Genomic DNA, 27,527 nt, shown 5'->3' on the forward strand with positions numbered 1-27,527 from the left:
AACTTAGGAGGTCATTTGCATCACCTAAAATACAAATAATGTGAGAGTTTTGCCCTCTGCGTTCAGATCAGACAACTTTTAAGCAAAAAGTGGATTACCTCCATTAGTTTTATTCTGTGCCCATCATGATAGTCTCTTACCACTTTCCTCTGAAATAATTATCTGTAATTAGGTTTTGCAGATAGAAAGCTAAGGAAGAAGGAAAGGAATAGTTTCTGTTTCAGGAGAAATGAGGGAAGTAGTTTGGAAATCATTAAACTCGTTTTAATAATGTAGAAGCATTTGTGTGGAAACTACTGAATTTATATAGTAAATTAAATGTCTAATTGTTTTACCAAGCTGCATTCTTTTCACTCTGATCAATAATGTTGTATAAAGATTGCCCTTTTTTTTCCTAAGGCCTTTTGCCATTTGCAAGTGCAAATGTGGATTTTCTTTCCAGTTCCTCACAAGAAAATAGAGTGAATTTTGCTTTCTCTCACCTTGAGTGAACACAGATGTTTTAAGGAAGTTAGTTTGCACTGAAATCGGACATGATTTGAGGAAGAAATGCTTATACACCATCTCCTGCTGTTCCCCCCTCCATATGTGCATCCCTCCTACCCCCACATCCTTATACTCTCTCTCTTCTTTGAACTTTGGCTACTCAAATTCTTTTGCTGAGAGAAACAATTCCAATATGCCAAAACAAGCTAGACTTATATTTACCTTGCCTTTGAGATATGAGAGATATGGGAGATGCACCATTGTCTGAACAAGCTGTCCTTTCTCTCTTGCCCCATGGAAAGTTTTCAACACAAAAAACAACTGCAGCTTTTCCCAGTTGTGCACTGTGTTGAGTGGGTGGTGTATGAAATGCTGACGTGGGAGACATGGCCTCTATTGCCAGCTGAACCACAGACCAGCTGGGAGACCTTGAGATTTCCCTTTTCCTTCCTTCAGTTTCTTCATTTGTAAAAAAAATAAAACTAAACCCTAAGATAAGGATACATTCCCCCTTTTGTGCTGGTACCTAAAGTATCGGTGAAACTGCTGCGGTCTGGGGCACAACGGTGTTGATGCAGCCAAGGTGACGTTGACCTCCAGTGTGGAAGTGATAAGGCCTTTTTCTCTCTCTTTGTTGTTGTTGTGGTTTCCTTTCTGCTGTAACTTTCCCTGTCATATCTTTCTGAAGAGTCTAGGCGTAGCAATGAGTTTTAAATGCAACCTCTCACACTTGGAAATGGTGTTGAGAGGCAGCCTACGCGCCGAGCCGTCTTGGTACTCTGCCTGGTTTATTTTCTTTCTCTTTCAAAGCACTTGAAAGCAGTTAATAAGAGTAAACTTGAAACCTGTTGTACATCCAGTGCAGTGTACAGCAAAGAGCACACTTAAGGCAAAGTCATCCCCATTGATTGTGGTCAGAGGAAGCTTAGGGAGTTGTGTTTTAATACATGGTACTACTGGATGACTTTCGAACTCATCAGAGCAATGGCTTTTACTTCATAACGCTGTTTCTTGAGTTTTCAGGCTGAAATGTTTTGAGATTTTTTTTTTCTCTTTTTCACCCCCTTTAGCATTCACAGAAAATAGGCTGTTAAGAAGCGGAAAGCATGCAATTTATAGCAGATGGGTATAAACTGCTCCAGCTCTACTACTGGAATGGGATCAATCAGGAACACTACATGCACCATTTACCCAGAAGAAACCCACCTGGGGGAGCCCTGTGGAATTTTAGCCTATTAAGACAACACCTTAACAAGTTTAGTTTAAATAAAAACTTGTCGTCAGGCATTAAGCAGAGCAAAAGCTCTCGCTCTCCATCATTCGCTTGCCGTCCCTTTGAGAAATGTGACTCCTCTTGCAATGTGGCAACAGACCTCCTACTTCCTTATTTTTTTTTTGTTTTATTTTTTTTTTCCTTCTTCATTTGTAACTTTTGTTCAGCCTGTCCTTAAAAGCCAAGCCCCACGGAGGTTCAAGAAAGTTCCACTCCATTTACTGGACTTCTAAATAGAAGGAATTTAGCCGAGCCAAGTGATTAGGCTTTTTGTTGCGTTTAACTGCTCCCTTCTTGTATAACTGGCTGCCTAGTGATCTTTCTGCTTTAGCCCATACTCATCTTTTATTATTGTCTCCTTATGAATGTTTTTCCTTTATCCTCCTTATTTTTATTTTTGGGGGAAGTATCAGGTTAATGATACATATTATGTGCAGGGAGTCGGTGGGAGGACTTTTAAGACAGTCCTTTCCTTTGGGAAATATAACAGTACACTGAAAATGTAGCTCTAGTAAGACTTGTAAAAGAGATTGGGGCATACAGTATAATGTAGCATAAAATGGAGTATGTGTCTTTAAAGAAACTAATCTATTTTAGGCTAATGTTTTAAATTTTGCATTTGCCCCTTTTTGTTTCCCCCAGGTGAAATAAAATTGTGTTTCAAATCTATCAGAAAACACTGGGGGATTTTAGAGGGGAAGTGGGGCAGGCCAGAGCTAAGTTTTCTTCCTGTACTTGCAGTCCAAACCTTTTACCTCTCCTCACCTGTAGATGGACCAGAAAGTGAAACTTGACAGTAAGTGCAAGAGAAACTGGCTAACTGGTTTCCCATGTTTAATTTTGAGGTGATTTTTTTTCATTCTTTCCATCCTAAACAAGCAGTAAGTTTTGGTGTCTACTCGCTACTGCAATCAATATAAATGTTGCTTTATTATTTTTTTTTCCATCTCCTTTTCCTTGTTAACCCTTGGCAATGTTGTTCTAGGTGCCAGGTTGACATTACTGCCCTGCCGATGAAGCAGACCAATCGCTTAGAGCTGCCTCTGGAAAAACATCCAGGGTCTCTGCTCATGCTGATTGCTGTTGCCCCATGTACAGGAGTGTCTATCTCTGATCTCTGTGTCTGTCCTTTGGGAGACCCCAGCGAACGGCAACAGATTTCTCAGCACTATGTGAGTTTGTGTCTCTTTTTTTCCTTTTTAATCTCCTTTAGTTTTGAAAGCAGTTAAAATTGCAGGAAAAAGAAAATAAATTCTCCAGTCATAATAACATGTGTCCTACCAATGAAAACGATTACATGGAAGAGTTATTACATTTAGAATGACAAGGAGATTGGCAGAGCAGATAGACCCAAGCAATTTGGCTGTTTGTATTTGTGGAGTTTTAAACTAATGCTGTTCTTTGAAAACTTGAATTTTATTAAGAGATTATCATGCAGAATGAGACCCTGATATACTTATTGGGGAGGTTATTTCTGGGCTTTCAGCTGTTGGAAGATAAAGATATACGATGGCTCCCATGTCCTCAAAAGCTGGCCAAGAAGGAGTAAGTGTATCTCAGTGTGCCAGGCGAGGTTCAGATAGATCAGATATTAGGAAACATTTCCTCACCACAAGTGCTGTCAGGTACTGAACAGGCTGCCCAGGGAAGTGGTTGAGTCATGAACACTGGAGGTATTCCAAAGATGTGTAGGTGTGGTGCTTAGGGATGTGGTTTAGTGTTGGGCTTGGCAGTGCTGGGTTAATGGTTGGACTCAATGATCTTAGAGGTTATTTCCTACCTAAATGATTCTATGACAGGTCATTTAGTAGTTCAGTAGTTTCTGTTTCTTGCTGAATTTCAACTGAAATATAACTTCATGCTTTCCTCCTTGTAGTGCATAAAGAATTCCTTTCGGAACATAAAGGACATTGGTTTCTTACAAGTCAAAGTTTTAAAGGCAGTGGACCTGTTGGCAGCAGATTTTTCAGGTATTTTATTTCTATTTTGCTGCATGTGGTGCTGTAATATATTGCAAGTGATAGATGTTGTGCAGTACTGTCAGTTGATCAAGGAAAAGTAAATCTTCCCATCATTTCTCCAGCTGTGGAACTTGCTTCAGGGAACTGAGATACCAAATGGCTTTGACTGCGCAAAGTATGTGGGAAGGTCCTGTGTATGGAGATCTTAATTTCCCTTTAGATCTGAGCAGTATGACAGATACCTTTACAACAGCATATCATGTTAAGTATTTTTGCCAGCAGGAATATGTAAAACAAGAGTTGATATAAAGTGATGGTGCCGGCAAAGCACCTGCAAAGCGAAGACTCTCCCATCTTTTATCAGATGTCTTCTGAGTTTGGAGCAAAACTGAAAGACTTTGGCAGTCTGACATGGTGCTGGGTGTGTGGGTTTGGGTGATGCTGCAGGCTGTCACCTGAAAAAGAAAGCTTGTCAGCAATGGGGATGTGAGTGTGATGGTTTCTCTTACAGCTTATATGAGGCTTCAGTTTGGAATGACCTTTTTGATGCTCTTACTCCATGAAAAGGATGGATTTTCCACTGAGCTGTACCTCAACTTGTGACTGGTCCTGACAGCAATGGACACTTAACACCTTTTAAAACCACAACTTTATATTGTCCCTCCAGGGAAGGTCTAGGGGGTTGATACTTTTCTGTAGTGCCTGCCTGGATATTATTATTTTTATTATCAACTTCTCCAGTATTCTGGAGACCTTTTAATTCCCCTCTGTATCTTGCAGCAGCTCATAATTCAGAGACACAGCACTGTGTGTTGTGTTTTTGCTGACATAGTCAATTTTTTAAGATAACTTGTTGATAAAGGCAGGCAAGATGCTAGAGGGAAAACACTCTTGCCCCATTCCCTTGTATTTGTGAAGGAATTGTTACATAGGAGAATGTTGCTCCTAAAATAAAGAGCAAAGCAGAGAGCCCACAGATTAATCATGGTACTATTTCAGTGCTATTTTCAATTCCCTACTTAATCCTGAAGTGGAAAAGAAAGCTTAGTGCAGAGAGCAGTACTTCGAGGCACTGAAGAACTTAATTTGAAAACAAACAAAAAACTGGCCAATAATGAAAGGAAACTTGGAAAGAAATCCATTTCTAAATTGACATAATGCATATGTCCATATATTAGGAGTGTAACTGCACCTTACTGACTAATTTAATAAGTGTAGTACAGCAAAGCTGAACCTTTGGCACATGGCAAGGCCGGGACAATCTAGAAATATATGAGATTTTAATATAGACAGTGTTCATAGAAAGAGCTGAGCCCGGAAGGTTATTTACCCTTTGGAAAACTTTGCTGATGGTCAGGCAGTTGCATCAGTGATGGATTTGGCCCCCTTTCCCTCAGTACTTAAACAGGAGCATGTGGGTGGATAATGAACATTGGAAGAGACACGCAGGTTCTTGATTCTGCAATTCAAAGACTTTTCATACGGAGTATGTGACACACATTCCTTGTGCATAGCACAGAATGAAATTCTGCTTAAGTAAAAGGTTACTCAGTCTGTCATTATATTCAAAATAACCCAGGCTTTGAGCCTGATTCATGAAGCAAATGACAAATTGTTTTTCAATGGCAGTGCTGAAAATATCCTAGTATTATGCTGTAATAGACCCACCAAATTGCAAAAGGATGCAGCCATTTTAGGTAAAAATAGCATAATTTCTGATCGTGAAATGAGAGACATAAAGATTAATTATCTGTTCTGAGCCATTCATAAATGATTAGTGCAGCAATTATGGGCTTCCATAATAGAGCCCTCCTAGAGCAGTGCCATATTTCCTGCATTGCCAAGGAGACTGCTCAGATTTATTGTTATTGATAAAAGTAAATTCAAAGTCCAGCTAAAAATCTGATAAAGGGAAAATGGCAGAGACAATCAGAGGTACAAAGATTTCCAAAGGTTAACAGAGGAGCAGTGTGACCAGGTAGTGTTCCCTCCCTGTCCCATCACCCAATCTTATGTCTGTGAACTTCTGAAAAGCAGTCATGTGATGATGAGTGTAATGCCACCTCATACCTTATTCCCATAGTAAAGATTGGATTTTTGTTGTCAGTTGCTTGTATGTTGGCATTATAGATTTTAATTGCAAGTTTTCAGCCCGTTAAAATAATAGTGATCAGAAAACATAGAGTATCTGCTTTGGTTTTGAACAGTGTTCAAACACTGTTCAACATAAATTTAAGACTAGTTTCCACACAGCTCTATCATATATGTAGTTCTTCAGCCACAGCTAGCGCAGTTTGAGCTTTCCATACTTTTATATTCCTGGATAATAGTTTTGTTGACGTGGAAATGACTTTTTCTGCTTTGTTGGATGTTTTCTGTGTATGCATGAAAGTTCTTCTCAAACACTACATTTGCTCACTGACCAAAAAATAGCATTCAGAATACCAAATTATACACTGCGATTGTTTTTGGCATGTACCAGTTTGCATTTCAAGCAGTTTCTCTGAAAGGCTACATGCATTTTCCACACTTATCAGGAAATGGGCATGTAAGCTGAAAAGGAGAAGACAAATAGATTCCAGTAATACACATGGTCTTTAAACTTTACCAATATTGAGTAGTTAATATCCACTGTTTACACACTAAAAAGATTCCTGTTTAGTTTATAAACTTCTCAGAGTAAAGACCCTTAAGAGCTCTGCATTAATAATACCAAAAATAAGGATTAGGGAAAACACAGCTTTTGCTTAAATATCTTGTTGGTCTGCTATCTAAATCCATGCATTGCTGACATACTTAGTTGCCACATAGAAGTTAGTTTGGAGTGTCTGTGGCTGAATTGTACATGAGCACTGGAGATGAGATTAAGTCAGATACTGAGCCAGACATGCTGATAAGGAGCACTCTGTTCACAATGAAAACTGCTGAGCTGCAATAAGTTGGGAAAGCTACAAATTCATGTAATGTGAGTTATCAAAAATGCATTAGCAAATGTGTTTTCATCATGATAGGTTCCAGGGTGACATCCTTCTTTTCAGAGGAGATTGGGATTTTTGTTGATTTGGTGGGAGGGTTACTTTGTTTGCTGTGGTACCTGGTTCGCGCATGGATTCTCCACTTGATGTTGGGTTTTGTTTAAACTGTGGCACGGTGTAGAGTCTTCGTAGCTTCAAGGACTTGCTCACATGGAACTAATTGAAGAAATGCTGCTGATACAGTCAGTGTTGTGTTTCTTTCCTTGTGATGTGGATACTTAATCCTGTAATCAACTGGAGAAGACCACAGGCTGTAAGCAGAGGATAAAATGGAGAGTGTAACTGCAGCACTGATGCTTCCCTGGGTCAGAACACTGGTACTGCTTTCATAATGTCATCTGAGTAATTGTCAGCATGAACAGATTTTTCTTTCTGTAAAGACTTAGGGATGATTCATTGTATATCTCAGATTTGAGGTATTAGAGTGATGCCCCCTGAATGAGTTATAAGGTAAGTGTTAGAGTTTCTGGAACTGGAAATGAATCAGAGATACTGTTTATTTAGCAAGTCATTCCAACACAACCAGGTGCTTTGCAGTTGTCTTAATGGATCTAATTTTATTTGACCAATGCCTTCCTCAGCCCTACTGCAAAGAAACACTCTGGATGCTAAATACCAGAACTTGCCCACTTAGTTTTGTTTCTCTTTTTTCTTTTTTTTTTCCTAACCTATCTGTTTTTTCCATAGGCAAAAGCGATCCTTTCTGTGTATTAGAGCTGGGAAATGACATGCTTCAAACACACACTGTTTACAAGAACCTCAATCCAGAGTGGAACAAAGTTTTCACATTGTAAGTGGATTGCTTTTGAAACCACACTGCAAGTCCAGTTAGCAGCCTAACTAGGAAAGCTATTGACTTTGAAAAAATAGAAAGGTCAAGTTTAAGATATGTCATTTTTTCATAGTCAGAGAGGATGTTGGAGAAATCTCAAATATAACTTAATTAAAGCCTTTTGCCTTTTACTAGTTCTTGCATGGAGTTTATTAATGGAAGTCATTAAAAGAAAAATTGCTGTAATATTTATAGGGAGAATCATGACTAGACATAATGGAGTCATAGCTGGATCCAAGAGATAATGTAACAGAAAGCTGAGACCACATACTCACGCCTACATTTTCTGTAACTTAAAATACGTTTCATTGAACCCTGGTGGAATCCTTGTATAATTTGAAGTAAGCAGAAAATTAGGGCTCATGTTTTTGGTAAATCTTGTGGATTTAAACTGGTCAACATACTCCAAATTAGAAGCTTAAATGTTTATGGAATTCAAAGTACTCATTTTTTTTCTTTTGGTGACTTTGTTAATAACAAAAATTATAATTTAGGTATTGCTTTAAAGCAGCACAATTTTTTAATCTTACTTTATGCTGACAAAGATGTTTATGAATAAGTGAGAGATAGACACCTCTAAGACTGTAGCAGTCTGTACAAGGAAAGCAACCACAAAGACTGGCAATGGAGCATTTATGACATTTGCACTGGAAGAACAGTTTGAGAATGATGAAGTTCTTGGAAAAGCAACATTCATAAATACTAGGCTGGATGAGAACATCTGATTTGTTTTATAGAAATACCTTGCTGGGTTTCTGTTTAATTCCTGGGTGCAGCTGAGAGCTTGTCTCTTACAGTTCTTTTTCTTTTGTTTTCAAGAAGCTTCCTCTCATCACTGTTTTTTCTGAGATTTTGCCAGCAGATGAGTCTTGTTAGATATTCAGCCAGCAGAATAAATATAATAAGAATACAAATTTATTTTATTAAAAAAGAAAGTTTGTGTCTGTACTTCCTGTGGATCTCAGGAATGTCATCCACAAACTATCTCTTTCTTACTAATGTTGCATGGATAATCCAAGGACCAAAGCTGCAGAGCCAGTCAGGCACTCCCCACTCTCCTTAGATTTTTGTCAATTAAAAAAAATTGAATTAAGCATCTTAAAAGATACTGATATTTCAGATTTATTCTGGAGAAGTGTGGATTGTTTTGAGTGGATGAGTCTGTTTCATCGGGAGCACTCAGTGCCACCATAAAACCTTTCCCATCAGATTCAGCAACGCACTTATCTGTGTGAGTCACTGTACAGTTTTAATGCTGTGAAGCCTGGGGTTGAATTCAGACATTGACCTCTCCCAGTCATCAGCTTTCTCTGGTGGAGACCTGAGTCTTACATTGATAGCATTGCCAGTACCCACAAAAAAATTGTCACAGTCTGGTAGTTTTTTCACTTCGTTATGGGACTGAAACATGAGGGGAAAGCTTGGGGAATACCCATAATTTGATTCATTTTGGGGGGAATTTAATTAAATTCTAGATTTATACTCCAAGGTAATACAAACTTAATTAGTAAAACAGAATTCTCAGATCTTTGTGGAGGAAACTGTGTGCATGTGTACTGAATTTTTTTTTCATGCATCTGTACGTTTTTTGTTCTAGCCCTATTAAAGATATTCATGATGTTCTGGAAGTCACAGTGTTTGATGAAGATGGAGATAAACCCCCTGATTTTCTCGGAAAAGTCGCTATCCCTTTGCTGTCTGTAAGTTACCTTTACCACATGTATCATTCAAACATTGATGGTTTTGCCAGGAACGAGTTGCATGTCTTTTCCCTGCAGCACAAGAGCAACACAGTTTTAGAGATAAACAGGTTTTGTGATCTGTACATGCCTTAGTTGGCAGTGTTTATAGTTCTTCTTAGTGTAACAAGCATTGTCAACCCATTTTAGCACAGATTTGGTTGACTGGGAAGAAAACTGCAGAAATGTCTGTACTTCATCAGTACTATATGCCATGGAGGTCGGAAAATGTAATTGAGTTTTTCTGTGTGTTTCCACATCATCTTCTGAAGGTAACATTTTAAGTGTGTCTTTGTTCTGTCTTGCTTCTTTTTACTCCATGAAAGTAATTGCACATCACAGTAGGATTGACTAGATATAGCTGTTGTTATTGGCACAGCTGAATAAAATTACCTAAAAGGAGTGCATTTAAAGACTGATGGCTTTTGTTCTGTAAACAAATATGTGAGGAGTGAGTGCTACCACAGGAGTATAAAATCAAAACTGGAAACAGAGCAAGCTCATGGGAAAGTGGTTGCTCTGGAGATTAAGGAGAGTTGAAGCTTTTTCAGAAATAGCCAAAAAAGGCCAGGCTAAAGAGAAAGGAACATGAAAGGGTCATTAGAAGACTTTAATAGAGGAATGGGGAAAAGCAGCTTTATGTTTGGTAAGACTGATTTAATTATGAAACAAGGCTGGTAATAATAGTGAGTAAACCAGATCAAGAGGATGTAAACAGCTCCATGTGTATGTTCAGTGTCACTGAAGATTGTGTTAATTTTTACAGTAACATTTAGGGAGAACTTTCTATGCTGTGACTTATTAAATCAATTAGTAGATGAGGCTTGAAACATCATGAGACTCTCGTGTCATATTAGTCAAGTCATGTAAACACGTTTAACTGTAGGCATGGGGGTTTCCATGAGTTTTGAGGCAGAGGTGCTTTGCAGCAGGTTCCCTGTGCAGAGGAGAGGATGTGACAGGTATTTATGCAGTTAGTACTGCACAGAGCCCTGTACAAATGTTTGGTGTGGTTATGTGTTGTACAAACATCATGGTGTGATTCTTGGGGTTGTCCTGTGCAGGGACAGGAGTTGGCCTCAATGATCCATATGGGTTCCTTTCAAGTCAGGATATTCTATGATGACATTATGCCTTGCAATATATAACATGATTCCGGTAATGCATAGTGTGATGCTGTGGGTAATAGCACTCTCAAACAGGCAGATGGTGGATTCTGATTGAAATTACAGAGTACAGAATTGCAGTATTGTTTTGAAACATCTCTGTGAAAGCACATTCACCTCTGCAGAAAGGCTGGCACGTCTTTCAGGGTTAAGGCAAGAGTTTGAGTTTTAGAAGCAGGCTGCTGCAGGAAAGGCAATGACAGGTTAGTGAGACTCTGTCCTAGCACAGACTAGAGAAATAGGAGTTTTCTAGAGGGAAAACAAAGGTCCCATCTGATCAAGACAGGCCATATAAACCCTACAGCATGAGGACGGTTTATGTGAAGGACCAGTCAAGATCAGAGAGGGGAACTGCAAATATTTGTTGTTTCCAAATAAATAATGAACTGCCCAGAAAACTCTTGAACTGACTTAGACGATATGATCCCAACCTAAACAATGCTTTATAGTGGTAAAGAGCCAATGGGCTCCAGCTCTGTTATGATTTTGTCTAAATATGTGTATTTCTTGTGTATGTGAGTTAAAGGCAGTGGGACTTCTATATCTCTTCAAGAAAGTGTGTTTGTTTCCATCCACCCTGTGCTCTTTCCAATTCACACTGGAGTATGAAGCAGAGGAAGCCCTACAATTTGGGGATATAAAGAGCCTAAGCTATAGGAGCTGAGGAGTAAATACTGAGCTGTTGATGCCTCACAGGCTGTTGTGTTCTGTGCAATGCTCTTTCCTCCATGGCTTGGACTGCAAGTTCTTTTTGGGGATATTTTATCTTGTTTGTCTATTTTAGTGGCTTGAGTTGTCAATATCTCCTATTTTAGAACAATATTAGAATCAGTTGGGCATGGAGGATGATTTGATGTTTACAGGGAGGAAAAAACCTCTTAACATCTTTTATTCCATTTTTGATCACTTTGTTAATTTTTCCCCAAGTCCTCATATCTCTGATGTTACTGGAAGAGAGTGGCTGGAGCAGCTGCTCTCCTGCAGATCTGGTGCTTGCCAAATGGTCTGCATGATCGGCAGCAGGCTGTGTGGGCTCACAGTGAGAAGATGTTAGATTTGGATTTTCTGTTGATTTTATAGGCATTTGTCAAGTATCCCTTAGGAAGCATGTAACAAGGCAGAGGAGGGGAGTGCATGTGTGTGGTAATGTCCAAACTATTCAGTGTAGGGTTTTTTTGTCCAAGGTTTGAGACAAAAAAAATAAAATAAAAATTGTTTATGCTCTCTCTTGCCAACTGATCTTCTTTCTTCCCATCCAAACTTCTCTGCCTCCTATTTCAGTCAAATCTAGTGTAAATATACTCATCTCTGCTTCTGATTAAAAACAGTTTGCACCTATTAACTTGGTCTGCTCAGATAGAAAACTGTAATTTTCTAAGCTCTTTTTCTTGAAACAGGAATTTCAATGTATGTTATCTTTTTGACTGTAAGTTTTAATGTGTCCTTTGAACTATTTAGATAAATATACTAAAAGAGAACAAAAGTTAAAGGTGCAAGGGAGCCTCACAGTCATGTAGGTTTAATTTCTTTAAGTAATCAGACCTAATATTTGCCTGAAATTGAATTTTCTCTTGCAAATAGATGTGCATTTGCCATTTTTTTTTCTTGTTAAAATGCACAAGTTAGACTTGTGAGCTGTCAGCACGTGAAGTAAGTTTACTTCAGGAATTGTTCATGGATGACTAGACTCTTTTCCTAATGAAAAATTGCATTGAATAAATTATGTGTTGGAGGGATATAAAATGTTTAATTAATGTGACAACGAATTTTGGGTTAAATGTATTCAGTAGTCCCACGTTGGCATTTTGCAAACACAAGTACACCTTCATCATGACATTAACACACAATCTTCCTGCACAAAAATTCAGGGATTGTGAAGTTACTTATTCGTTCCATTCAGTGATCCAGGCTTATCGCAGACACCAAATAACAAAAGTAAAAAGCTGCGCAGCATGAGGAGAGTTTTAAGGTGCCAAATGATGAATAAAGCTGCAAACGTCACTTTCTTCTGATAGATGTGATACAGCAGCAGTGGATAAATACATGGTTTGGTGGTAGCAATACACTGAGTTTGGGGATAGAGGGAGAGAAGTTATTTGCATTTTAGCTTTTTCATGTTGATAACCTATCTCAAACACAGCTCTAGTCAGCTACATTCACAGAGGCAGAATTTAAACTGGAAAAGACAGAGATCAGTGCTCCTAGGGTATTCAGCAAAATGGATCACTCTTTTGTCAGAGGTGACCTGTAGGCTCTGTCTTGCCTAACCTTTGGGCTGAGATGGAGATTGCCATCTTGGAGCCTGGGGAGTGAAACAGAAGACCATGTACATCACTGAACAGAGAAGGCTTTTGTGCTAGAAACTGAAGAACCTGAGGAACAGAGAAGTAGGGCAAAAACTTTATTACTTCAAGAAAGAAGTTAGATAGGTTTAGAAGTTTTGTAGGTTCTGGGGGACTTGAACTAATTATCAAAGATGTCCTTTCTATCTCTGTGTTCCTTTGTGTCCTAGATCTTAGTAAAAGCAACCGTGTGTCTCTTTGTGAGGGTCTGTCTTTTTTCTTCTGCTTCAAGAGTCTCCTATCTCCTAGAAGGCTGCAAGTTATTAGAGACATGGGAGCATATAGTGTGCTTCAATGATTTGAAAGCAGAGTATATCAAATATCCTTATGTAGAAAGACCTTTGAGTGAAGAGTTGTAGCACAGAATGGAATGTTTTTTATCTGCTAGATTATCAGCTCAGTGTAGTCCTCAGATGCACCCTTTTTTCAGCAAACAGGAAGAGGTCTATGAAATATTTTGAAGTGCCAATCAGGGTCAGTAGCCAATGATACACTGAAAACAAATAATGTGCCTTTTGGAAGCTTAATTGTCTAAAACATCACCTGGATTCAGAGAGCAGACACCCAATGACTGCAGTTATTGAGCACTTGACCAAAAGTGCACGGGATTTTACAGGAGAAAGTCTTAGTCTGAGAAAAGTGGATATTCTCTGTTTATGCAATAGAGACAGCTGTGAAGTGTGTTACCTGTTCTGACTTTTATCCTGATTGTGAACCAGGATTTTTTGTAATGGGGGAAACCTCCTCACATCTTCCAGAAAAAAAAGCAACATCTTGTTTCTGAAATTAGCATTTTCCTCTGACCATACGTTGCTCACTGAAATGGTATCAACAGGAATGTTTTCTGAAGTACCACCTAGGATCCTTTTGCTCCCAGGGTTTTCAGCTCCTCCTCAGATTGGCTGGAAGCCTTTGTGTGGCTGCCTGCTTTCTTTCAGACCATCAGATCCGTATCTATTTGGTCTTTGGATAACAGTCCTCTGCCAAGAACCCAAATCTCCATTCCACTTTGGATCCCATAGAAGGTTAAAAGTGAAGGCTTTGGGGGCAAGAGTTTTGGGGTGAATGAAAAGGCATTTTGTACAAAATTGGTGCAATTTATATGGCAAGTAAGGAGAGAAAAAAAAATCACGTACAGGTGGATCAAATATGTGGCTTGCTTTCATCTTTTCCTGGGGAATTATGTCCTTTGATAAGGGTAGGTGTGTGTCTATTACAAGACAGCTTTATGTTATGCGGGGCAAATGGGATGACATTGTGCATCAGCAATGAGCTCAAGCAGGAATATCAGAGGTCCCAAATGCTTTAGATGAATTACCTTTGGATAGTAGCCATTACCCTTTCCACACGTCATGGGTGTTGATGTACAGAGGTTTAACCCAGTGTTCTTCTGTCAGGTCATCAATATATGACATTGAATCTGCATCAAAGCTGGATACAGAGTGAAGTTTTCTTAAAATCAATGTAAAAAAAAAAGCCACTAAACCATATTTCTTTGAGACAAGAGCAATGAAAAAACATGCTTTGCTGCGTAAGGGTCCTGTCTGCTCCGTGTTTTGTGTCATATCAATCTTGGCTTTTGCTATTTCATTAAAATTCCCAAGCGGTCAGAAGGTTGTTGCTTAATAGATTTAGCATTGGCTGGCTACATCAATACTGTGTTTAGTCACATTTGTTTTACTGGGGACATCTGTGCAAAGAGTTTAGCAAATATATTCATTCATTTGAAAGGAACCTGCTGCACTTTGGACCTTGACTGTGTTGTGGTCTTGTGCACCTGAGCATTTGCTTCAGTCAGAGGCAACTTCAGGTGGTGTTTTGCCTCAAGTGCCTCTGAAGATCGAACTATTTATTGCAAAAAGAATTTTAACTTTTCTTCCAACTGATAATTTCCTTCACATGGTCCTGCATGGAGAAGGGATGTGATATAGAATATACAATTTATTCTGTGAAAATACGGAAATTATTTTGTCTTTCTGTGTTGACTCAGAAGAGGGAAATGCCCCAAGTATCATAAATTCCCATGAAATGCAAATCCAGACTATTTTCCTGTTGGTGACCTTGCAAAATGTTGGTGGGATGGGGACTACTCTCCTCAGATTAATCTCAGTGTTATGGACAGTCTTGGTAGGAGGTTGAGCCCCAATATCTGTATGCTATTAAGAAGCTTTTAGAGAATGCAGGCATTAGCATTCAGTGAGGACATAAAGCATCATCAATAAAGGAATAATATTGATTATGTCTCTTTAAGGTGCTTACCCGCAGATATTTTCACATTTAATTTAAGTAGTCCTTTCCTTTCCTTCTCTTTTCCCATAACTAGATGTTAACATTCTTGGGAAAGATAATCTGTTTTGGACACAGCTATCAGAAATATTCATTGAGTCAAATCCATGTGAGATCATCAGGTATGCAGCAAAAGGTGTTTGGGTGATAGAAGAAACCTGATCTTTCTGACATTGAGGTTCATCCATACCCACAGTCCTGGCTACTCACTTTTCCACAGCTGGAGGGAGTGTTTAAGCAGTCCTTGTGAATAGCAGAGACTGGGAAAAAGTACGCAGAGAGGAGAAAGAAATAGATCCAGAATGAAATTAATATGACTGCCTGTCTCTCAAAGTTGAGGGAGAAGCTGAGCAGAATCTGAACTCTGGCCCAAGAACAGCATGCAGTGAAAATGTAGAGTATTTAAGGCTGTTTTGCATGTTTTCGTCTGGGCACAGTTGAGACATGCCACCGATCTAATCTCCATGCAGTCATGGGTGTTAGAATTACCCCGTACCTTTTGTTGAATTGCACTCCCTTAGCACATTGCCAAAAATGTGAGAGGGGCTTTTGTTTGACTTCTCTTTCAGTTGTTTTTTTCTTTTTATCCAAATAAAAATGCAGTGGAGACAGGCCATTTCAGAGCCTGTCATTCTTCTCTCCTGTGCTTTTTTCCCTCTAAAGAAGGTCAAAGCTGGGATACCTGTATGATTGTTTAGTCTTAGGCTGAGTTATAATTGCACATCTTCCACACAGTTCAAACACTTAGAATTAAATATGCCAAATGAAGCTGACTGTAAAACTGTATATGGGCTGCATTGCTTTCTGCCCTGTTCAGTTTTAGAATAGCAACAATAATAATGATGCCATTAAAGACGCTTCCCCAGCAACAAGCAATGACTATTTACAGATACAGACAGAGATGGAAGTTATTTGGTTCTGATTTAAAACTTACTGTATGAACACACCTGCAGACACACCCCAAGAGTTTGATTCAGCTCCAGCTCTTAAAATGAAGAGTCTTTTCCCAAAAGCCAGAAGCATTGTTTGAGTGCAGAATACCTCAGTATCAGACTCAGGTACTCAGGTACATTTCTTTTCATTTTTCTATCAATTTACGGGTATGTGACATTTTTTTATCTTGTGAGTTATGCTCTTGAAAGATGTAAGAAATACATTCCAAGGACTATAAAGTGAACTTTGCACTAGTTGTTGCTCCTAGTGTAACAGGATGAAATGTGATGAAATGTGTAACTGAAATAAATGGAAATTTAGCTCCCCATTTATAACTACAGAGAATCTAGAATTAGGGTATTGTAATATATATTGGACATTTACATCTCTGCAGACACTCTGGGACAAAGTGCATTCTATCCTGTTGCAGGAGAGTCCATTAAGCAAAGCTCAGGCTAAACCTGCTGCTGGGGCATCCTCTTGGACCTTGGACCAGTAACCTCAAACCAAATCCTCTGGCTTAGTGTCCTTACCATCAGTAAATCCATTTTTCATTTAATTTGGGACACTGAACAAAATATTTAATAATAAAAAAATCTGTTTTCTTACAGTAACTTGTAAAATTATTTTTAGCCCGTGTTTGAAGAAGGTAAAAAGAAACCCCTGATGAAATAGCAGAAACAATTATAACGGCAGTTGTCCCAGGGATCTTCTGATGCTGGTTCATTTGGCTCTAGAAGAGGGGCTAGTCCTTCAGCAGCTCTTTTATTTTGGAGCTGCGGGTCTGCAAAATAGTTTTTTACCTGCCCCTTTCCCAGGAGCTGCAGAATCCTTTGCTGCCAGGTGCCCTGTGCTCTTATGGTGAAAGGAGGGGTGGTTTGTGATCAGTTCAGGGCAGTGCCTTCTATTGCTCTTATTTATTGGTATTAAATAAATTCTACATAGGTCTCCATAAATGGTAAATCTTTGGATGAGAAAATAGATAATAGCTGGAGTTCCTGGTCATACAGCATGGAGGATGCAATGTTGGTCCTTTGAGAGCCCTCTTCCCATTCAGTCTTAGGCAGAAACCCCATCTACTCTTTGATGAGCTGTTCTGGTATAGAAAGGGTGGAGCAACGTTGGGAAAGAAAGTGACCTTTCCCTTGTCTTGTGAAATCACTTGGTTCCTATTATACCTTTTTTTTTTTCCTTAATCGTTTCTACCGTGGTTTATATGAGTGCCTCTTCTAAATGCCAGAGCAGCAATAGCCATTTTAAATATGGTTGCAATTTCATGCCTCCAAATTTCCTCTGTTATCTTTAATCTTTGATCATTACAGTCCCTCACTGTAGCTTTTTGGTAAGCTGAAGTTTTTTATGTTACTGCTGTTTAGAATTAACTGGTCTGTTTCCTAAAAAGCCAAATGTTTAATCAATACATATCCTACTGTGTATAATAAATACATTTCTGCCATCACTTTTTGAAGAGAGAATGCCTTTGATTTGAGCCAAATAGTTTACAAAATGGTGAGGGAGGTTTTTTTCGTTGGTTGTTTTCTTTTAATAGATGTTTAGTGAGATAGGGCCAACCGGTGGATTAGAGCATAGAAACTGTATTGAAAGTCAGGGATGGGGTGGGGGGAGAAGTCTTCCACACGAATTAGTTAATTTTGAACATTTGTTACATTAGCATTTGCTCCACTTCAGCTGATTAATTTCTTTGGATTGCGTTTGTTTGCTGGGTAATAATTTGACAACGTTGCAATAAACTAAGCATTAAGAAGTGGTTTCATGTACTGGAGTGTGCAATAGGTAGGTAAAGTTGTTGTTTGTGGCTCTTTTCCTGAACTTTGGAAGAAAAATCCCATTTTAAACCTGTAATAACAGAGGCTGATTACTTCCCATCAACTCACTGGCTTCCAGGGCAGAATTTTCAGACTGGTTATTGCGTGCACTGCTCTACTATAAAGTACAAGGTCTGTAAATTAAAGTTGGACCATAAGAGATTTAATCTGCAATTTTATAGGTCTCTAATCCAACAGTCGTTTTGTATTTCAGGCTCCAAGTATATTATCAGGGTTTGGGGAAGGTTGGAGGTTTTTTTGTGCTTGAGTTATATTTATTTATTTGTTTGCAATGTCTTTAAATTATATTGTGAATTACAGCCAGGAAAATATTGATGCTTTTTTTCTTCCCCCCACAAAACTATAGATTAGAAACGGTAAACAAAGTTGTTACACGCTGAAGAATAAAGACTTGGAACGTGCTTCAAAAGGAGTAATTTACTTGGAGCTGGATGTCCTATTTAATCCTGTAAGTTCAAGTATTTTCTCTCTGCTTATCGCTCATGAAAGAAAAGTGTGCATCTATAAGGACGAGGGTGGATGGGGGGTGATGCCAAGAAGGATAGCCCTGACCCAGGTGCCTCTGGTGTTGGAGGGATATTTGATGTGATTGAAGAAGTATTGGGCTATCAGAGCTGTGGCCCCACCAGGTGGATGGGAGAAAGGAGATGCAGTTTTGGATTGACAAATAACCACAAGCGCCTTGGGAAGGAGGTGCCAATTGCTGTGGCCACGGCTTCAATTGCAACAGCCAAAAAAGGGCTTAATGTTCATCTTATTATACATTAATTTTAACACCTACTTCTTCCCCAAGAAGAAGAACCCACGATTTTCTCTTCCCAGGGTGTTGACAGGAAAATTAATGAGGCATGGACACAGTGTGCTTAGTTTTTAGGTGGCTGAGTCAGTCTCAATTGTTTATGCCCTACAGCCTTTTACTGAGTTTAACTCCTATTTATTAAGGCCATCACAGGCTGTGCCACAGCTCCCTTCTTGCTGAAATGAGTCCAGCCTTGCTCATTTTAATTCATCCACATTTTTCTTAGTATAGAATGGTTTGGGTTCAAAGGGACATTGAAGCTTATCTCATTCCAACTACCCAACCTTCCACTAGACCAGACTGCTCTGAGCCCTGTCCTCTGAATGTTTCCAGGGATGGGGCATCCACCACCTATCTGGGCAACCTGTGTCAGTGCCTCACCATCCTCAGTGTAGAAAATATGTCTAAAAAGCACCTTGTAAGTGACATACAGTCTGAAAGAGTGAGAGATACTGAAGTTCCTAATCCTCCTGAACAGCACTGGTGATATGAAACTGAAATAAGGCATTTAAAACTATGTGATGTTATTTTTATAATTTTTTTTTTAGATAAAAGCAAGTATTAGAACATTCAAGCCCCGAGAAAAGCGCTTTACTCAGGAAAACCGCAAATTTTCTAAAAAGGTGAGTATTGTGTCTGGCCTAAGCCTTTGCATCTGTTATGGAAAGAATTGCTGTAGCACAATTGCAAGAACAAAACCTACTTATGCATGAAATGCTGAACACATGTAAATTCAGTGTATTTCTGTATATATTAAAAGGTTTGTTTGTGTTAACATGAAATTGCTTTCTGATATAGCTTGCATCAGTAGTTCTGCTTTGTGCTTCAGAGTGGGGAAAATGATAGCTGTGGATTTTGCACAGTTCGCAGCACTTAAAGCTCAATGAGAGCCTTATTCCCGTCTTTGGGAAGGAAGAAACCAGGGCTAAATTCTTTATGTAAAGAGCCCATAGGATTTTAGAACAATGGCCATTATTCTTTTTAAAATAAAGGTATCCTGTAATAGGTCTAAAAATGCCTATTTGTTTCCATGGACTAGTCCGAAACATGTAGAAAAGATGTTCAGACTACATTCTATCTGGCCCTTTTAATGAGACATTAATTTATATTGACAATCAAAAGAGGATAAAGGTATGTTTGTGTAACTCTTGTATTTAGTTTTGTTGTTGAGACATGCCTTTTTTCTTTCTTTTCTTTTTCTTTTTTTTTTTTATAAAGGATGAGAAAAATTTGGAAGGTTTGAGTTTAATCAGAAAGCAGAAGAGAGCTGGAGAATGTTTGTGAATAGAAGCTTTATTTGTAATACGTACCCTGATGTGCATTTGTACCTTAAATTATCACTGTTGCTGAAGCAATAGTAGGATATTAGTGTGTTTGATTAAACTACTCTTCCCCTCCTCCCCCTCAATATTTATCAGATCTTATCAAGAAATGTTGATCGCGTGAAAAAAATCACCATGGCAATATGGAATACAATACAATTCCTTTGGAGCTGCTTTCTCTGGGAGTCCACGGTAAAGAGCTTGATAGCATTTGTGGTAAGTGGATTTCTTCTTTTATTGCATGAGGCTAAGTGATATAAGATCTTGAGTGTTACCGTGCCTTCCTCTCCACCAGAGTAAAGCCCTTTATTGTTTGCCGTTATTGGTATTTTATAGCTGGGTGGCTGCAGGGCTATGGGTTTCAAGGCAGCTTGGGCCACACTGGGACTGATGGGCATGGAAATTAGACCTTCAGGAATAGCCTTTCTTTGCTCGGAGCAGAGGTATTCATCACCTGCACTGAGGATGCCTATGTCCATGGTGGGAGGTGCCACCATGCAAAGGCTGTAACTGTGTGGTGACTCTGGAGTTTTTAATTATTTTTAATTTAAAATGTGGCAACTTGTGGTAGGAAAGGAAAGAGGTGGTGGCCAAGAGGGTGATGCAAGGAGATGCCTTTGATGTGGGTGACACAGTGGAGCTGATGGATTTTGTTCCTTCCATCTTCCATTACATTGAGGCAGCACTTCACTACAGGTTATCAATTCCTGCTATGCCTGTGTTGACATTGCCTGTTACAAATTTACTCTCTTGACTGTAATAATACATTGTTTAAAAAAAAAAAGAAAAGGAAAAGTGAGTTCTGCTTCATGCTGCAAACAAAAAGCCAAGTTCTCCACCTGTCTGTCCAGCTTTTCATCTCTCTCCATTTTCCTCTTGGTAGTAAACACCCCATTTGCAGTTTTCTCATAATCCACTCAAGCACAAAAAGGTTTTGCCTGCTCTTTATTCTGAGGTGTGACATTTTCTTCATGCTTGAAATGTTTGGCATGCCATTAAAGGTTGCAAAATCATTTTGTGGTGGTCCAGCATGCAGAAAGAAAGTTTTTGAGTTGAGTGTTTATTAAGTGATATAACAGTCACATCTCCAAGATTTTCTCCTGCTTTTACTGTCTGTGAATTGTAAGATGCTTAAAGGCTTTTTTTAAAGAAAACACTTCAGTGTATTTGCCAGAGATGAGTAAAGTAGACCATTCCTGATTGGAAGAAGCTCCAGAGCAAAGACAGAGGAGCTGTCTTCACCCTGTAGGATCAGAGAGGTGGCTGATGCATATGAGAGGGTCTTTTCTCTGTAATTTTTGTCTTCCTGTTGCTTGATGTTTATTTAGATCATATTATATATACTAGATATACTATATACCTATACTATATACAGTTAATGGCTTGAGAGCTGGTGGAGGGCAGGGTAGTTGGTACTTCACTGAAGTCTGTGTGGTTGTGCAAGGGAGTTGTATGATTGTGCCCAAGGGAAAAAAGGTCATGTACACTAGGGCTGGAAAGAGAAGATTCTGTGTAAAATCCCAGTGTCAATGTCCTACCATCACTGTACAGCAAGAATCTAAGCATATATTTAAAAGGTTTGCTCTTAAGAGATTTTGCCCCAAAATACTTGTGAAGTTACAGCTGTGAAGTTAGGTTTTCCAGACTTAGGGAAAATTTGGAGGTGGTGAAGAGGCAGAAAAATAAGAAGGTGGTGAGAAAGTGGTTCTACAGAAAAAGGAATTCATTCCTAGTGAGAAGGAGGATGAGCAGGTTACAAGTCACAGACTGTTAACATCTTTACTGGATACCATAATACTCCTGGTTTCCTGAAAGAAAGTGGGTAATGGGAAAGGAATAAAAATACTCAGCTCTAAGAATAATTACCACAGGCTTCTTCTACAACCCAAAATTTAAGTCTATCTGATTTTTCTCACATGGAAATAATTCAGCTCTGGCACTTAAAATGAAATGCTAATTATATATCTCTCTCTGACTATTTCCAGCATGAGTGTTCATAGTATTGAAAATACACACACAGCATGGTAGGTGCAGCATCCTTCCCTGCCCGTCTCTGTGGAAAATCCACTCTTAGCATGTTGGTTAAAAGATGAGAGGAGGAGGATGCACAAAGCTTCTCTGGCCATTTTTCATCTGGGTTCATGAAACCCTCACTGGTAACTTCAGTGCCAGTCAGGCCCTCAAACCATAAAAATGCCTTTTTAGAAAAGTGTTTTTCCTTACAGGTGTTTTCCCTTGGTCCACTGGTAATAACTGTTTTGATCATATTCTCCATTTCCACATATCTTCTCTGTGATAATCTGAGATACTGGGTGGTCCTCAAAACCCTCCTCCCCTCTTGTACTACTCTTGCTTTCCCTCTACGGGTAATCCATACCCCTTCCTCCAAGGGGGAGTGAAAGGAGGGAGGAGGAGGAAGACAGACAGTGTAATCATGGGAGCCCTGTTTCTTAGGAAATCAGACAGAAAACCCGAGACAGAAGGAAATATTTGTGAGCTCATCAGAGGATGGCAATAGGGGAGGACATGGTATCTTACACCTTCCTGGTTTAGTTTTCATTACACTGCCCCTCCCTCCTCATTAGTGTGACAGCTCATGTGTGTGACAAGGACATCAGCTGCTACTTCTGGGTCTGCAGCAGAAAGAGGCACTGGTAAAGAGGGAGGAAACAGGACAGCACAGGCAGGACAGGAGTGAATAGAAAAATGCTATCACTGTGTTTTGTCATTTATAAGATATGTCATCCCAATTTAAATCTCTTTATTAATGGTGAGGGGAAACAATCCAGGAACATATGAACAGATGAATTTTTTTGTGCTATAAAAATGAAATCATATTATTCATTAGCATTCTGTGCTTTTAATTCAATGACTTTTCATCTGATTTAATTGTATAGGCACAGAGGACACTGGTGAGTTCTGCCCAGGCACATGGAAAATCAGAATTTTCTCATATTTAGAGATTTTAGAAAGAGGTTTGAAAGAAAGGTGAAGTGAAAACCAACATTTCCCTTTTTGTGATGTGCACAAAGGGTTTGGGGCAAACTGTGTAACACAAATTCTGGAATAAACATCCTGAGGCAGAGGAAAGAGTTACAGGTTTTCTGGGTTGTTCAAAGAGTTCCTCTCACCATTGGTTTGGTGTGAAAAATGGACACACATGGTTGTGTGTGCCTGGAAATATCAGGAATGTTCCCACATGTGAAAAATATTGCCTGTAGAGTTGACAGTGTTCATATTCCAAGAGGTACCTTTGAGTACTTTGTGTATTTTTCTTCATTAATTCAGGATTTTGAGGGGGAGAATTACAGATTTTTGAGACCAAGGACATCTTCAAAAACATTCTATTCTCTTTAATTATGATATAGTTTTCTCTGTATTCAACCCAATGCGTTGTGTTTTGGTTGAAATACACTTCTCAAGAAGGTCTTTAATTTAAGATAACTAGAGGCATGGTACAGTACCTCCCTGCATGGCCCTTCTCATGTGTCTGACACAGTTCATACCCTTCCGGGGACTATTTTCTACCAGTTTCCAGTGTGAATGTTGTAGTTTTAGTCTGGTCCTCGTCACTCCTTCCTTATGACACTTTTCTCCATTGGGACATCACTTCCACACAGTGTTACTGGGGTCCAAAAAGCTGCAGCTGCAGGATGAAATGTGCCTGGGAGAATGTCTGCTGACAGGTCATTTTACATGTCTGTGTGATTATAAGCTCCTCGTTTTCCCTGCTCATGCATACGAAAACTTGTGTTCTTATTTTTCTGAGGCACACTTAAACCGAATTTTTGAATCTTCCTTCTACGTGCAAACACTCCCTACCTGCTCTGTAGCCCCATCTCCTCTGGTCATGGAAGTGAAGTCTAGATTAACCAAATCATTCTTACTGTACTCAGTGTATTTTAAAAATATTTTAAAAGTTAATTTTAGTCACAGAATGATTTTCATGAGGAATTATGCATCATTGCACATTGTACTTGTGATTTTATACAACATAATTACACCTTCTATTGACAGTTTTCTCTGCATTAATGGTAATTATGCCATTTAATGAAATTACAGTAATTGCATAAAAATATAATCTGGTGTGAATTAAAAGGATATATTGACTGGAATTTTTACTATCATATGTATATTTTTTTTAAAAGTCTGCATGATAGTTGGAAGAGACATTGACGGGATCAGGCAAATGATGGAAAACCAGCCACCATAGCACCTCTGGTGTGACTGGCAGTGCTTGCTACTGAATTCCTTCAGGGTCCCTGCACACTCACCCTTGCCAGAATACTTCATTTTTACTGGCAGCATTTCCCACTATATCAGGTTTAGGCTTCTTGCTAATCAAGGCTGCTGCCAGGGTGGGTACAGGTGGGAACTATTTTTCCAGCTCAGCCCTTGCTGGCAGCCTGGGCCAGCCAGACAAGGAATGTATCAGGCACAGGCAGTATTTATTTATTTAGCAGTGACATTGCAGTGTGTCTGCTAATTGTTTTATGATGGCTTAGTACTGGGAGGAAGGGATGGAATATGTGGTGGTACAGCATAATGTGTTGGAAATGGGGAGATTTTGGTCAAACTGACTGCAGTTATATAATGGTGGGCAGCTGGGAAAATGACACAAATGGGATCCTTTTGGAGCATTTTGGGTTTCCCAAAAAGCGAGCTGATGCAAGAGTTGGAAGCTCTGTGGGTTGTGGATGCCCAGCATAGCTGCTTGAGGGTGAGGGTTGTGGATGCGGCAGAAAACCTGAACTTAAGCTTTTATGGTCCTTGCTGCAAAGGTGAGATTTTGGCACCCATTCTCTGTTGAGCTCTCCAAAGCTTTTTAAATCCAGAGAGAGCTTGAGGATGGCCTGGTTTTTTTGCACTGGCCCCTTGCACTGTGGGAACTTGAAAGTCTGAGGAGTCACAGGGCAGGCTGGGTGAGGCTTCAGGTATGTGCAGTGCTGTGCCAATTTGCTTCAGGCTTAATCTGGGGTAATAGCAGAGAGAGAGGTCAGATGCTGCAGCCCGTGACCTTCTGGGAATCTCTGCTGAGTGTGCCATTGAACATGCTGCCACTTAAGCCTGTGATATGGGAGCTGGATCTGAGCCCAGCTAAACTCATCTCATGGAGAAGACACCAATCATCTTATTAGACAGGAACAGTTTTGATTCCTGTTGAGCTGGGCTATATTTACATTGATGAACTATGGGCAAAAGGCCCTTAGTGTTGTTGACAGTGTCCTCTAAAATTGCTAATTGCCTATCGAGAAGGGAAATGTTCTTTTTTCCCTCAAGAAAGATGTTTGTAATTCAAAATCCAAGCCTTCTGGAGTTTACTTGGGGTAAATTTCTCATTCTGCATGTGGACAAGTGTCTCCTGCATGTTATGGTTTGGCTTTCCCAAGCAAAGCACAAAATGTTCCAGCCCTGTTTGTACTGAGCATAATTCAACCCTGGACATGACAACAGTATACGGGTAAAACATCCAATTTAACTCCTGCATTGTTTCAAAACACAGTGATTTATTTTATTTTATTTTACTTTTTCCTAGATGGGAAAGGAATTACAGATCAATAAGGGGAGATTCTTGGGATGAAAGTGACACAGGGAACATGAGAAATCTATGGAGAGGGAAAGTAGTAGCAGCTATGAAATCCAAACAGCTCAGGATAGAGACAGAGTCACCAAACATCTCTAGGACCTCTGTCCTGCCAAGCAGAGGATAGAGGTTAAACTGAACTGAGAATTTTGATTTACCATTAGATGAGAATAATTCACTCTCCTGTTTGGTGGGAAGGAAGATTTGCTCTCACATGAACTTCCCTAAATTTTTTTTAATCTTCCTCATGGATCGTCCACTAATTTTGAACAAGCAGTTCCCTGATACAAAGCACAAACCACCCTGCCATGACTACATGTGTAACTGATGAGAAGGGTATAGTCTTTTTTCTCCTTTGTTTTTTCCTCATCCTCATTGCTGAAGACGAAATATAAAACATTGTTCTCAAACTATCCGGGAACAGCATTAAAGTAATGGTAGATTAAAATGCCTCCACATTCAAAATGAATAGATGTAATCCTAAAGAGAGAAGAATGAGTATTCTTCAAACACTGAATAGGGAACTTGGAAAACCAAGAAACTTGAAAAAAAAAAGAAGAAAAAAGTATTAATGCAAAAGAGATGGTCTTTACATCCGCTTTACTGTAGAGCTTTTGCTGAGGGCTGTTCTCAGCCCATTTGCAGCTTGTGTTTTGCTGCAGTTTTAAAGAAGCAGTCGGCAAGGGAGGAAGGCAGTTTCTATTTAAATAGGGGAGCTGTAAAATAACACTACGCTACAAAAATTTGTTCATATTAAAGCTAGAACTGGCGCTGGAGGAGTAGCAAAAGACAGGTTTCAGGAATCTGACCGAGTAAGTAATTTTCAGTGCCCCTAACATTTCCTTCCCTCTCTCCCTCTGTAAATCCCTGGCGAAGGCACATCTTTAAAATTATTGTCTTGAACTCCAGCGAGAAGGCGGGATTGGAAGTATGTTTTTATTTCGAGCTGTTATATCCCAGTAAAAGCATTTTCCTAATGACGGAGGAAACGTTTACATCCTGCTTCCTCCACACTGCTCGTGGCAGCGCCTGTGAAAACGCACCGTCTCTGCATGCAGAGCTGGCAGGAGCACATTACCTGACACAAGTGGCTGCTCAGATGAGAAACAGGCTTCTCTAGACAATTAAAGGAGATGGTTTTACCCTTTTTCCAGCAATTTTTACCTTCCCGGTATTATTCCTCTGTGGTTGAGGGGAATACAATTTAAGCTTGAGATCCCAGACTTTGCTGCAGCAGTTAAAATTCCTGGAATAGCAACAGTGATATTGATGATGCTGAGAGACACACAGCAAAGTAAACACATGTTATTTCCAGCTCTTTCAAAAATGCAAGAACAAACAAGGACAAAGTTAATAGGGAAATAACCACTTAGAAGCTTGACAACAGGATAAACAAGATTTAAAAAGCAAAGTTTGTAGTCGGTGTGAGATGGAGCTGAGCAGAGACTAGTACAAATATCCCTTTTAACTTTGAAAAAGGTGGATGTCTGGCTTTAAGTTTTCAGCTCAGAAGTTTGGAGAATTTGCTTTTTACCAGTGAAATGTTCCAAAATAAAACTAAAAGCAAAACTGTGTTTTGCATCTGAGGAGTCATGCCCATTTCCTTGGGCGTGCTTGACAAGGCATTTACCCAATATAGCAATTCCCTTGATTTTGGGGTTAGGGATCCTCCTTTTAAATTAAGGCTATGCTGTGCTGATATTTTTGAGGAATAGTCATGTTTTCTGTGCTGTTATTCAAAACTTGAGTGCATCACATAGGAATGATTCCCTCAGCCCTGGTAATGAGAGAGACCTACATCACTGCCTCTCACTCTTTAATTGCATTATGTTGGTTTTAATTGATGATAAAGCCTTTTAATACCTTGGCTGTGTGGGTTAAACTCTGTAGTCCAAGTATTTGGGTGAAAGAACAGTCTTGTC

At 39.3% G+C, this 27,527-nt stretch overlaps 1 protein-coding gene across 6 annotated transcripts in view; it reads left to right on the forward strand.

Annotated features, from left to right (window-relative positions):
* The window catches only part of MCTP2 (multiple C2 and transmembrane domain containing 2), a 127,837-nt gene that overhangs the window by 61,529 nt on the left and 38,781 nt on the right, over nucleotides 1–27,527 (forward strand). For all 6 annotated transcript variants that reach the window (XM_071568171.1, XM_071568170.1, XM_071568174.1 and 3 more), the window contains 7 exons: nucleotides 2,745–2,931; nucleotides 3,636–3,729; nucleotides 7,443–7,545; nucleotides 9,185–9,287; nucleotides 18,247–18,348; nucleotides 19,248–19,322; nucleotides 20,118–20,237. In XM_071568171.1, the coding sequence (XP_071424272.1) occupies nucleotides 2,745–2,931; nucleotides 3,636–3,729; nucleotides 7,443–7,545; nucleotides 9,185–9,287; nucleotides 18,247–18,348; nucleotides 19,248–19,322; nucleotides 20,118–20,237 (784 nt within the window). The remainder of the gene's footprint in view (nucleotides 1–2,744; nucleotides 2,932–3,635; nucleotides 3,730–7,442; nucleotides 7,546–9,184; nucleotides 9,288–18,246; nucleotides 18,349–19,247; nucleotides 19,323–20,117; nucleotides 20,238–27,527) is intronic.

This window comes from Pithys albifrons, chromosome 13 (assembly GCF_047495875.1).
Source record: "Pithys albifrons albifrons isolate INPA30051 chromosome 13, PitAlb_v1, whole genome shotgun sequence".
In the NCBI taxonomy this organism is placed as follows: Eukaryota; Metazoa; Chordata; class Aves; order Passeriformes; family Thamnophilidae; genus Pithys; species Pithys albifrons.